We start from the raw sequence: 12,960 nt of genomic DNA on the forward strand, positions 1-12,960 counted from the left end.
AGCAGTGCGAGCAGCCTGTGAATGCTGGCCGTGCACTGCTCTCACTCAGCAGGAGTGGCCTGAAAAGAACCATGGCTTTGCTACAACTGCTTTGTAGCCCCAACAAGCAAGTGCTTGGCTTGCTGTGAGCCTCTTCCCATGCACCCTTTTGCTGCCTCATTCCTCAGCCACAGAAATGCTCCAGACACTTTCAGAGTTTCTTTCTTACACAGCCTCCCTAAGCCAAGAAAACTGCACAGCTCTATTCAAGAGATTTCTGACAGCCTTCAAAGGGTTGCTAATTCCAGTCTGCTTTAAAAACACAGAGCATTCTCTCCCTTGCAGCTTTTTTTTTGTTGCCTTCCCTGCTTTAGGTCAGCACTTGTTGGGCCCATAAAGCACCCCAGCAGAAACTCAGCACACCTGGAATCACCTGGAGCTCCTGCAAGGCTGAGGGCAGGGACATCACACACTCCTTGGGAGGGCCATCAGGCTGCTAACACAAAAGCTGTGCTCTGGAGGTGACTGGTGCACCCCTGGCTGGCTTGGATTAAGGGCTGACAAGGGTTAACAGTGTTTGCTCCTCTCTGCATCACCCCCCTGCTCACAGAGCTGCTCCCCGGGCAGGCAGGGCTGGATTAGGCTGCAGGAGCAGCCTGGCTGACACTCGGTGCAGGAGCAGCTCCTGGGCTCTGCAGGCAGCACAGCCCAGGAACTGGGGGGACAGCAACCAGCACCTGGGAGACTGCACAGCTGGGCAAGTTGAAAACAACCTCTGAAAACACCCCACTGAAGGAAGCACCAAAATCCCATTGTGGCTTTGGCTTGGTTTTTTTTGTTTTTACTTTTCATGAAGGACTGCAAGCATTTCAGTTGCTATGTCTGTTCAGGAGCCATATGGAAAAATCAGTTCTGTCTTGTTAAACTGGTTGCACAGTTTTGATTTTCATCTGCCTACAGAGATCTGAAAAGTCTGTTCTTTTCTGCTTTTTTGGCAAAGAAACCGAGTGGTCTGAGGATCATCTAGCCAGGAACAAAATAGGTAAGTACAGTATTTTTTGTGTAACATATTTCCAATAGTCTGAGAATATATTGTTTGTGTAATTGAGTGAAAATAGCCTTTGGGATGATGCTCTCTTTGGGATAAGCTGATTATAGGTTTGTTGATCACTTGGTTTGTTTGTTTTCCTGGACAAGAAAAGCTGAGCTGCTGTGGTTTGCATGATCCTGTCATTTAAGCAGCAGAAAAACTTGTTTTAAATCCCCTCCAAAGCACAGAGCCACTCAGATTCCACTGTCAAAGGTAAAGCAAAATATTTGGGGTTCTATTTAACATCTGTAAGCTATAATTAGACTAGAGGAATAACCAAGTGGCAAAGTGACTCAGAGTCATAAGGAAAAGCTCTATTATAAGAGCATTAAAATGGAATTGATATGGAAATCTTATCTATTCTTCCAACTTGTTCAGATGGTGTTTAAGCCTGCATTCAACCAAGTGCTAAAATAGTACAAGCAGGCAGAGAATAAACCAACTTTTCTGGATTTTGAGAGGGACATTCAGATGACTTGGTAAACATAATTTCCATAATCATCTCACTGATACTGAAGATGTGCTTGACTATGGGAATTACAGATTTTGTACATAAAAACCTATAGATTTAGTCAATGCTGTATTTAAATGTATGTTTGAAATGGATTTAAAAAGGAAGGAGTCCTTTTATAAAGTCACTTTAACTGCAATGGACAGAGGGCGTGCTGAACTGGAGATTTGACTGCCTAAAATCTTCCACACTTTTACAGGCACTGTGGGGAAAGAGCTGATCTCAGAAAGAAATAAAAATTACAAAGAATTAGACTTTGTCCTGTGTGCTTTCTCCCCTCACCAGCCAATAATCAGATGTAACCAGTATCTTTACTCCTTGCTGTTTGTAAGATGCAATAGGCTGCTTTTTCCTCAAAAAAGGGATCTTGCACACAGAGCTCCCTCTGCTTTCCAAATCCCTGAGCTACAACTGGCACCTGTATTGAGGGTCTCTGCTCCTTTCACTTTCACACTTTCTGAAACTGACCATGGCAGACAAAGGAGCTGTAAGTTATAGTCAATAACTGCACTGCCAAAGTTTCCTGTGCTAACTGGAGCCTCCTCCTCTGTGCAGCTTTGGGCAATGCACACAACAGTTTAAATAACATCTGTATTTGCTGGGGACTGGTTTAGTACTTTTTTTTTTCATAGATTCCAAGCTGATAATAAAGCCTGTTGGAAAATAAGTGATTTTCTAAAAATTTCTTGCCCTACAAGACAGTTGTTATAGCTCCAGTGAGCAGCAAATGCTGAGAGAGGCTGGAAGTGATGCAAGTATGAGAATGATAGGCAACACAAAAATCTAAGAACAAGATTATTGCCCTATAGTGATAAAGCTTTCTTCCAAATGAGATCCACAGAGCTTAAGATCTAAGCACCAGTTCAGGGATTCTTATCCAAGATTCTCCACCTTTGACCAAACAGCATCTTACACAGCTTTGGGTAAGTTACAGTGATCCTCTTATCTACACATGCCTACTGCCCCAGTGGACAAAACAAAAATGCAGTGATCTCTGACAGAACAGCAGAAGCAGGGTTTGGGACACAGGGACCTCCTGAGAGTTTTAAAGGGACAGTTCCATTACAAATAGCTCAGCCTTGAAATTTAGTAACTGAACATCACAAACCAGAAAAAAATCTTCTAAATGTGATTTTCTACTCATTCTGACAGCAGTAAAATAATTTTTTTTAATAATTGTCATGGTGCACTTGTGCTGCATTGACTACATTTTTCCCCCCTCTAATCAAAGACTCCATAGCAATTTCCGCAATTAAATCTTTGCTGAGAGATCCTCTGAGGAATATTTCTGTGAATTTTAAAGAATTCAGCAAAATGGAGACTAGCACTATTTGAATGCCTGGCTTGCTGGGATTATAACAAATACCAGGAAAAGCACAGAAAGAGAGGGTCACATTACTTTCTCTGTTCACTTTTGTTATCTCACTTTGCAGTACTGAAGATGTCCTGGCTCTGGCTTTATCTTCCTCTCCATCTTCTCATGGCAACTTGTTTGTGCCATTCTATAAAAGCACCCACCACCAGCTCCCAACAGAGCTTCAAGAGCAACCTCTTTGATTTCTACCACTCCTTGATACTTGCAGATGGTAAGGAAACTACAATTCACCTGCTGAAGGATATCCCCAAAAGGTAAGAGCAAATCAGCCCCTCCTATTCTCAGAGACATCCCCGTGTCACTGGGAATTGTACACTACCAGGATAAGCCAAGAACCCCTGTGTACCTGCAGGGCTCCAGCAGTGCACACTGAAGTGCCAGAAAAATGCCCCACTCCTCAAGGGTCATTACACTGCCCACAATCTGGAATGAACCTCTGAGATGAAATTTAGATTGCTGTACACATTTCAGCAGCTTTCTGAGCTGTCAGAGCAGCAGCAGAACTGATACAGGATGGGTGGGCTCCAGCAGCAAACAGCTGCGTGACAAACAGCCCAATTTCAGCTCTGCAAACTGCAGCCATCCTACATTCATGGTGAGATACAAACATTTTACCTAGAATATCTACTACCCAAAATCAATAGCATACCTGCACAGACATCTTATCAGGAAATCTGCCACTGTCCTACACACTAAAAGTGTTCTTGCTGAATGGCAGTACAACCAGCTAAGATCAAAAGTGCTTTGCATGTGAAAATTCCACATTCTTCACCTTCCCAAAATATCTGAAAAGTATTCTGCCATACCCAGATATGGAGGTGATCTAGATATTACAACTGGCACTGCATCTGGGTAGCAAAAATCAATCTGCTTGTTTGGGAAGAGATGCACTTTGGACAGAGCCCAGCAAACACAGATTTTTGACACACACCCGAGTGGCCATGGAGCAGAGGTTGAGCCAGATTGCTGAGCCTTCATGTACACTGCACAGAAAAACTGGAACATGGCACATGTTACATAACGTGACCATGCTCACAAGAGCAGGACTAGGAGCTCTCCTAGTTCAAGAGCAGGGGTGTTGAAACAATGAAAAGGGAGTTTTTCGATGCTCTTGTGGCATAACACTAAGATGGCAATTAGGAAGTGGTTTAGCATGATCAGGAAGGTTTTTCTGAACCTCAGTCATCCAAAGGGGAAGACAAGCAATGACAAGTTTTGGCTGAGAGTAAAAGACTCAAAAACGTGGAACTGATTCCAGGGAAGCTCCACTCTGGCCCAGGAGCCATGCCCTAAAAGAAAGCCACATCTCCAGGCTGACAGGGACTGTCCATAGGGGCTGTGCTTGTCTCACTGGTGAACAACAAAAAAACCCTTGGATTGCCAATTGCCTTCATTAAAGTGCAGAGGGAGGCACCCAAATCCAAACATGTTATGGCCAAGCCCAAACATTGTACAGCCTCTATAAAAAAAAAAAAAAAAGAAAAAAAACAGAGCAAGGCAGGAGGTTGGGCTTTTTCAAGGCAGGAATCAAAACCTGACCAAAGAGACTGATGACACTCTGTGGTGCTCATGCATAGCAGCCTCTGACACAAAGGCAATCAAGACACAACTGGCAACAGGCAAATCACATCCATCATCCAAAATAACCAGCTAAGGATGAGATACAATGTTCACCCAAAGCACGGGAAAAAAAACTGAGAGGGAAAAATATTGCCTTAAGTGGATAAAATTTCAGCAAATACATGTGGATTAAAAACAAACACCCCTCAGCCTGTTTTCTTGCCACAGCTGAAGACTGCAGACACTCATCATCCCTTTGTGTGGATGCACCTCAGAGAACAGTCATTTCTACCCAGAGCAAAGTGACCCATGTCAGAATGGCTGATTACAAGGAGTTTTGGGCAAACCTGAACTCCCTGATGCATTGCCTCTATTTCTGTTCACATTCACAGGTTCTACTTTGTTTTGGAAGAGGGCAGGGCCCTTGCCCCCTTCTCCATAACAGTTACTCCCTGTGATGTTCCCATTGAGTGGAGCATACTGGTGTACAAGCCTCCACCAGGAAAAGCAGCACCAGGTAAGGCCTTCAGGCTGCCCAAGCAGAGGCAGAGAAAGCACAAGTTACTCATGGATAAGTGTGTTACAGGAAATTTCCCACAAACCTATACACTTTTTGGTTCCCTTCTTTAAATTGTCATGGACTGACCCAGTCTCCATGGGTAAAACACGGAAACCCATCAGATCCTGCCCTCAACACAAATAAATTAAGGATTAGATATTAAAATGTCTACATCTAAGGTGAATATTTGGGAACAACTGCAGGTCTTCCAGGCTGCGCAAACAGAGCAACTTCATAAGCTCTTGGTACTGGGCCCAATTTCCCTCTGCTGCCTCAGTTATTTTTCTGTGGCTTAGGTCACTTGAGACAACTATTTGCTCCCCACATGAAGCAGACAAGATTTAGCCATTTATTCTAGCCACATCTGCCATGGCAGTGGCTTCTACATTGCCTTAAAGGCAATTCTTTTCTCTTGCATGATTTTTCACATTAATTTTTCAAAGTAAAAATCTAAAGGCTGCCAATAAAAAGTTCTGACCCATCAAGCAGGTACACCTGACATAGGAGTTCAAATTACACTCCTTTGAATTGTTAAGTTTTCCCTCTTCATGAGACAATGGGCTAAAACTAACCCAAAGAAAAAAGCCTAGCATAGAAATAATGAGTCTCCTAAAGTACCCTCAGAGATAGCAAACAGAAGAAAATTGTAGGGGCATCAGGCATGATACAAGCCAAGCTTTTGCAAGTTGTGGTTTCATAATTACAGTATTTTTGAAAACATAATTCTACAGCTGCACTGCTAAAATAAAAGCTTCTCAAATTTTAATTTAATAAATTGCCAGTAGCAACATATTTTAACTAAAACATATTTTTAGTTATAATTGCTGCTTTCAAGAAGAAAATATAATGTTCCCTAACAGTGAAACTTGCATGATGTGCTTTATTTCACATCTTTTAAAGCAGAAGTTACAAGTCTGCCTTTGCCCTGCAGGTGACCATGATACACAAGAGGTCTCCAAATCTCGCAAGGCTTCAAGCCTGGTGTCCACTATCTTCAACTACAAGGGAAATTCTGTAGAGACTTACATGGGAATGTCTTCCCATTCTGCCCTGTACCTGCTGGAGTTCCTGTCCACAGAGAGGGACACACACATCACTGTGTACCTAACCAGTGACACCACGTCTGGGCACCTGTACCCAGAGCTCCCAGGGGATCCACGCATCGATGTCATCGGCATCGGGCACACAACAGTGACCCTGGCCTGGAAACACAGCCCTTCTGTCCTTCAGCACAGCGAGGGCATCCAGTACTGCCTCCTGGTCAATGAAAAGCACAACTACAAGAGCTTGTGTGCTGCTGAGACAGCCATCCGATCCTCTGGAATGAAGCTGCCACCCACAGTAGCTCTATCCCTCTCTCCATATCTTCTGGAGCCACAGCAGGTGATGATACTGTCCAACAGTGAACTAAGCATCATCAACAAAGTGAGCAGTGGGGAAGTCAGGCAGGTGTGCATGGGCACCAAGAACACCTACACAGTGCCCAACCTCAGCCCCAACACTCAGTATTACTTCGATGTTTTTATTGTCAACCTCCTCACAAACGCCAGCGCCGCGTACACTGGGACATTCGCCAGGACCCTGGAAGAACCTGAGCCCAAGGTGACAGAGCTGAAAGATGGCAAAGTGATTCATGTGGTCCTGGATGGGAAAAAGCAGAAATTCTACAGTCTGCAGTACCAGGCAAGGCACAAGAAAATCCACTTCACCTTTCAGTTGTGTCGAGGCCAAATACGGGTTCACATAACAAGGAACGGCAAAACAGTGGCATCAGAAAACCTCTCTGGGCTGAGGTATTTCTCCCTGAAGGGAAAGCTGCTGGACATCTATTCGGTGCAGCTGAGGTCCACAGAGGAGTCTAACTCTTCTGTGAAGGTACTGGCATCCCCCCATTTCCACAAGCCCTTATTCCCACTACTTCCAGACAGCTTAAAGATCAAATCCTTCAGTAAACTGAGGACATGCAGGTCTGTGACCATTGCCTGGCTGGGAACACAAGAGGAGAGCAAGTACTGTGTGTACAGGAAAAGGATTGAGGAGGATGAGATCTGGAGGGAGCTGCAGAGTGCAGACAGGTGCTCTGGGCCTGAATCTCGGCACAAATCAGAGAAAGTGCTGTGCAAGTACTTCTATGACCTGAACCTCCAGAGAGCAGTCACCACAGAGACCATCAAAGGGCTGGAGGCAGGGACACTCTACTTGTTTGATGTTTATCTCTTTGGGCCATCTGGCATCCCTGTCAGATATCACAGCAAAGTTGTGAAGACCAGGAAAAAGTGTTGAAGGTTTTGAATGAAAGTTTTCAAGTGAGTGAAAGCAGGTACTATCAAAATCTACTCCAATCCAAATCAGAGCCCCTGCAGTTTGAACTATGCTGACAAACAAGAAATTTAAAGCTAAAAGATTCTACAGCAAAACACATCTTAGGTGATTATACATCTTCTCTCCTGGGTAAGGTGGGGTGCATTTTTTCTTTCCTTGTCTCATTCAAACATTAAAAACAGAGTTGTGAAACACACACATAGAAATAAAATAACCCAAGAGTACTCATGAGAAATAGACTGGTTACCTAAAATGTTTTTGAAATCCAGCACAGAAGTGATGGGGAAATGCCTCACATGAAGCACACATTTCCCAAGTCCCTGAGAGTTTTCCACTTTCTGTAACTCATGCAGCTAATGAGGAACTGAGAGACCTCACAAATCAGACTGCTCTTCAACAGATTCCTCTCTGCTTGAACAAGAAAGGAGACAAAAATAAATTGAAAAAGCAGAGGAACTGATGTATAGCTCCACACATTGAGTAAAGCAGGCTGAACTACATCTCCCCCTATTACCTGCATGCTTGCTTGGTTTCATTCCTGCAGAGAAACTGTGCTTGGGTAGAAACATACAAAATTCAGGCCAGGAACTGGCTCTGGATCTGGCTTTTCTCAGGAGTGGACAAATATACTGCTGTGCTACTGCCCATGGAGGAAAACAGCAATTGAGGAATCTTGCCATTGAAAGATTTATCTATAGCCTCTGATATCAAGCCCATTTCTGTGATTCTGTGATTCCTGACTGTAATATATCCATTCTTTGCATCCTTAAGCCAGCCTATCTCAATGAATGCGTTGCTTTGAGAAAAATTTGATGTGGTTTTCCTACTAAATATCATGGAAGGAAAATATTTGTAGTAAAAATTCTGACAAACACATTTTGGTTGTCTTGTTTCCTTGATTACCTTCCATATATGACATGAGACAGTGTAAAAAAAAAAAAAAAAAGAGACAATTAAGTCTTCATGAACTCCCTTAGGTTCATTTTCAGTTATCAGTAGAAAGTATTTTGTGTGTAGGCTGTTTGGCAGGCCTGTAATTTACATATAAACAGATACAATAGCTTCACTAACCAAGAGGGTGCCAGAGAAATCTTGCCTGTAGTAATACTTTTTCCTCTACAATTACACTAAGCACATACATAAATGATTAAATCCATTATTGTGTATTTGAGTCATTCTCTTGCAATTCAGGGTCACCAAAGTCCCAGTTTACTCTGAGCCATTATTCCATTTGAGTGTGTTTGGAGGCCCTTGGTAAGGACAGAATCAGTGCCATGTGCAGGACCAGGGTTGTATCTCCTGCTCCAAAGACTCTGCCCCTGTGCACCCTGTCCCTGCTCAGCCCCAGATAAGGGGCTCAGGGCTCCCCAGGGATCAGCTGCAGTGTCTGGGCTTGGCTGGGCTTTGCATTCCTGCAGGCATTGCTCTGGACTGAGCAGGGCCACAGCAGGAGCCACGTGCTCTGCAGCCTCCTGCCCACACTCCACAGCCTTTTGGCTAATTACAGGGGCTGGCAGCTGCTCTGCCTTCATTCCAAGGCAGGCCCTCGCTTCATTTGCCTCCTGCCAAAAATAGTCTGAGCTCAGAGAGCAACAGAGGTCATCTCTACTTGGAAATCTCAGTGTTTTCTGCCTTCCTTCTCAATTTCAGGCACTTATATTGTGGATGAATTTCACTCAGATGCCCTACAACTGACTGTAATAACAACCATAACTATAATAGAGGAACAGGAAGACCTGTCTAACTGCAGATTCAATACATTCTTAATCCCCTGCCCTCAGTCTGGCAGAGCATTAACCCTTGCTTTTACCCTCTATGCAGAAATGCCACAAAAAAAGTCTTTTGGAAGAAGATACATTGGCACCTCGACCAGCACGAGTGTTTCTACTAAAGTAGAAAATGGAACTGGCCTTGGGCTTCTCAGCAATATCCTGGTTTAAGGCTGTAATCAAGAGATGTGAGGAAGGGATAGAAGGAGAGCCTGAAATAGGGCAGAGGCAGCATAGAAGCAAAGGCTCAGAGTTGCACCAAGTTAAGTGCTACAGTTAAGAACCTGCAAGGAAGCAGTTCAGGTTGGGAGGATGGCAGCTATTTCAGAGGGACTTGGAAAAGAGCCAGGTGATTCTCTTCTTCCCAGATTCACCATTTGCTCTTTACTCCTCCTCCCCTAGCCACTGCCCCACATGCCCTTCCCCCTAAGGCAGAGCCCAGTGGGAAGCTCTGCAGAGCACAGCTTGCTGGTCCTGGAGCCCAGGCTGGGAGCCGGGCAGGGCAGGGAGCACTGGTGCTGCTGGGAGGGCTGATGCCATCCCTCACTCACAGGAGGAGCTTCCTCCCACACTCACCAGCCCCTCCATCAGCCAAGGCCCCCTCTGAGCACTCAGCAGGGCTGTAGAGAGGAACATGCTGTTCTGCCACAGCTCATCACCTCTGACACAGCAGGGCAGGTACCTGCCCTCCAGGCAGAGCCCACTTTGCTCATGTGGGCAGCCAGCCATGCTGTGTAACAGAGCCCAGGAGCAGCAGGGCATGTTCCTCTCCACTGATCTTTCCACTGTGATTGCACCAGGCTGCAAACCTGTATTCAGTTCACTCATGCCCAGACCCTGCTCCTGAGTGGCCTTTGGGTGCACTGGTTTGAGCTGGGGCTCAGTGCTGTCCTGAAATTTTCAAAGGCTCTTCCACAGCAAAACCAAAGGTGCTGCATTACACCTTTGCTGCTCTTCCCTCCCTTACATAGGCAGCTGTTTGTGTGTACAGCTCCCCATCTTCAGCACCCACAAGTCCTTTTATTTCAAAGCTCTTTGGCATCTTTCCTTTTCCCTTCCTTCCCTTTTGACTAGTCCTGGCCTACTAGGCCATGTCTGACCAAAAGCATTTCCCAAGCGATTTCTCCTTTCTTGTCTTCATGCTTTCTGCAGTCCTTCCTGCTCAATGCCTTCAGCTCAGCCTGTCCTGCCATCAGCTCTTCTCACCCCTGCTCAATCTGAGTCACACCAGACAGATCTCTTCATGGAGAACATTTCAGAGCAATGTCTTGTTCTTGTGGATCATTTAAAGTAAGCCATCAACATTATTATCAGGCCAAAGTATTTCCCTGGCTAATATATGTCAAGTCCTGTCACAGCTGAGATCAAAGGACATGCTTCTCCTCCCAGCCTTTTTACAGAATTGCTCCACTGCCATGACACCCCCTGCACATGGGAAGTGAGGGTCAGGGTACCAAAAGCACAGCAGGAAAATAAGAGAGAACAGGTTTAACTCCACATCCACTTTACCTGTGGGCTCAGCCTCACAAAGGAAACTAGAATTGGCAAAATGAAGTGCTGGTATGGGATACAGTGAAATAATAGAGCATGGGCCTAAGTTTACCATTGTGCGCTGCTGCTGGGCACAAACCATAAGACAATGCACAATTGCTGCTGCTGGGCACAAACCAGAACAATGAGGGGCTCTCCAGCATCACCTTTCATAGAACTGCTGCTGATAGGAACCTTGAAATGTGACCCAAGTCAGTAACAATTGATACACTTTGAAAGATACTGCTGCCCAAAACTAGTGTAGAGGTTTCAGACACTGTGTTCATAGACTAATGGCATTTATGAGTTAATATTTAACTGACAGCAAAAATCATCTATATTGTTCATCCCTTTCTTATTTCCTGCATTTATTTATTCCCTGTTACTTTTTGTTTGCTAATAAATTTAAATAGCCTCCCAAGTGGACCTGGTAGCTTAATAAATCGTTCCCTATCTGCCCACATTCAGGGATGCATTCACAGCTTTAAAAGAAAAAAAAAAAAGCTTAATTTCAACTTTGTATCTTGCAATTTCTTTTTCTGGCTGATGCTTTCCCACTTGGAAGACTCCCTTCCAGCTTAAACAACATGTTAAAATATTCTTCCTACTTTGGCCTGTAGTGCAGAGGCAAAATCCTGCTCATTATTTGCTTTGAAAGACACAGAGCTCAAGTGTTGGTTTACATGCACACACACCACCCTCATTTTGGGCTTCCTTACTATTCCCTGTTGGGTTTTGTGGGTTAAGAATTTATGAGCCATGGACACTGCAGTTAAACATCCTGGCCACGTGCAGCTTTGCACAAGGCATAAAATCCAATATTGAAAATCAAACAGCATTAGCACTGACAGCAAGTACAGACCAGTGACCCCAAAATGCCAAAGGCTTTCAGGTGCTGTTAGAGCAGATGAAGCTCTCTGGCATTTAGAGGAAAATGGATGACTGAGTAGTCCTTCAGCAAAACAATCAGCCAGGCAAAACAAAATAGAGGGTGGCTTTGGGGGCAGAAGGGGAACAAAATATGTGTGGCTGCTCATCAGTGTTCCCTTTTCTGCACGTGCAGGACTGAGACACCAACAGTGTAACAGAGCCAGGCCAGTGTGCTTCTCTTGCACAGCAACAGGGACTTCATGGACAAGCCTGCCAGGCAATACTAAACAACAGCTTTGTGAAAAAGGAGATCAATGTACTAGCAGAGGCAAACAACGAGTGTGTCTCACTGCTGCAACGCATTCCTCTGCCCAGAAATGCCATGAAAGTCAAGGATGGGCCCGGAGCATCCCGAGCAGAGCATCTTGGGCAGCACACGGAGGATCCTGGGCTGCCAGCAGAGCATCCCGGGCAGCACCCGCTGCCACCAGAACTGCAAACACCAGAGGGCACTCCCCGGCTGCAGAAGGAGCGCAGAGTGTGCTCGATAAGGCTTATCAGCAACAACTATCTCAGCAAATTTAACAACTCAAGCATTTTTCTAGTAAGATTATTAAGAGGAACAGATAGAAGAAAAAATCCAAAGAGCTCACATTTTATTTTCTTTTAGTCTTTTATGTCTTCCAAGCTTGAGGGATTTTTGTTAAAATAAACTGTGGAATAGTAAGAGAGAAGCACTTGCTAAAAGGACCAAAACACCAGTACTCCCACCCCACTGCCTCTGAGATGTCAAATCAATCACTAATGGGCTAAAGCTCCTATAAAACAAACACTCTGGTACTGAGGACAGTCAGATTCCATCATACTCAGGTGGGGAGGCGTATTTCAGGCACAATCTGCTCAGCAAGTTCCTATCCCAGGCACCCCATCTCTTCTCCTGTAGCACCCTTATACTGAGGGACCTTTCCTGGAATATTACTTCCCTGACTCACCAACATTTCAAGACTTAACCTGTCACTGGAGCTGGATGTCCTACCTATACTCTGGGACACAGCAAACAGACTGCAGTTTGTCAAGGCCCTTTTCTGGGGGGAATTTGGTCACTGACCTTGTAGCCTCTATAAGAGACTAAGGATTTACTTACAGGGGCCAGGAGCCATCCCCAAAAAACTGCAGACCCTGACCTATACTGCTTTTGCATTGAGGAAAGCTCTCTGAAATTCTGCTTCTCCACCTCAAGTTTACAAAAGGACGTGAACAAGGACAGGGCTGACAGCAGAAGGGACCAAGTCAAAGAGCCAGAGATGCTGTTTCTTTTTGCAGACATTGGTATCAGTGACACAACGGGGGCTTTGAGAAGGTGGCCCTGAAGCTCAGGTTCAAAAAGATTGTCTC

General features: G+C 44.8%; 1 protein-coding gene across 1 annotated transcript; it reads left to right on the forward strand.

Annotated features, from left to right (window-relative positions):
• Positions 1-871: 871 nt before the first annotated feature.
• LOC132076389 (protein NDNF-like) lies at positions 872-7,357 on the forward strand. Its single transcript, XM_059477440.1, has 4 exons — positions 872-1,021; positions 3,014-3,209; positions 4,908-5,032; positions 6,006-7,357. The coding sequence occupies exons 2-4, from the start codon at positions 3,022-3,024 to the stop codon at positions 7,355-7,357; spliced, it is 1,665 nt and encodes a 554-aa protein (XP_059333423.1). The 5' UTR covers positions 872-1,021; positions 3,014-3,021.
• Positions 7,358-12,960: the final 5,603 nt, after the last annotated feature.

Source organism: Ammospiza nelsoni, chromosome 8 (assembly GCF_027579445.1).
Source record: "Ammospiza nelsoni isolate bAmmNel1 chromosome 8, bAmmNel1.pri, whole genome shotgun sequence".
NCBI lineage: Eukaryota > Metazoa > Chordata > Aves > Passeriformes > Passerellidae > Ammospiza > Ammospiza nelsoni.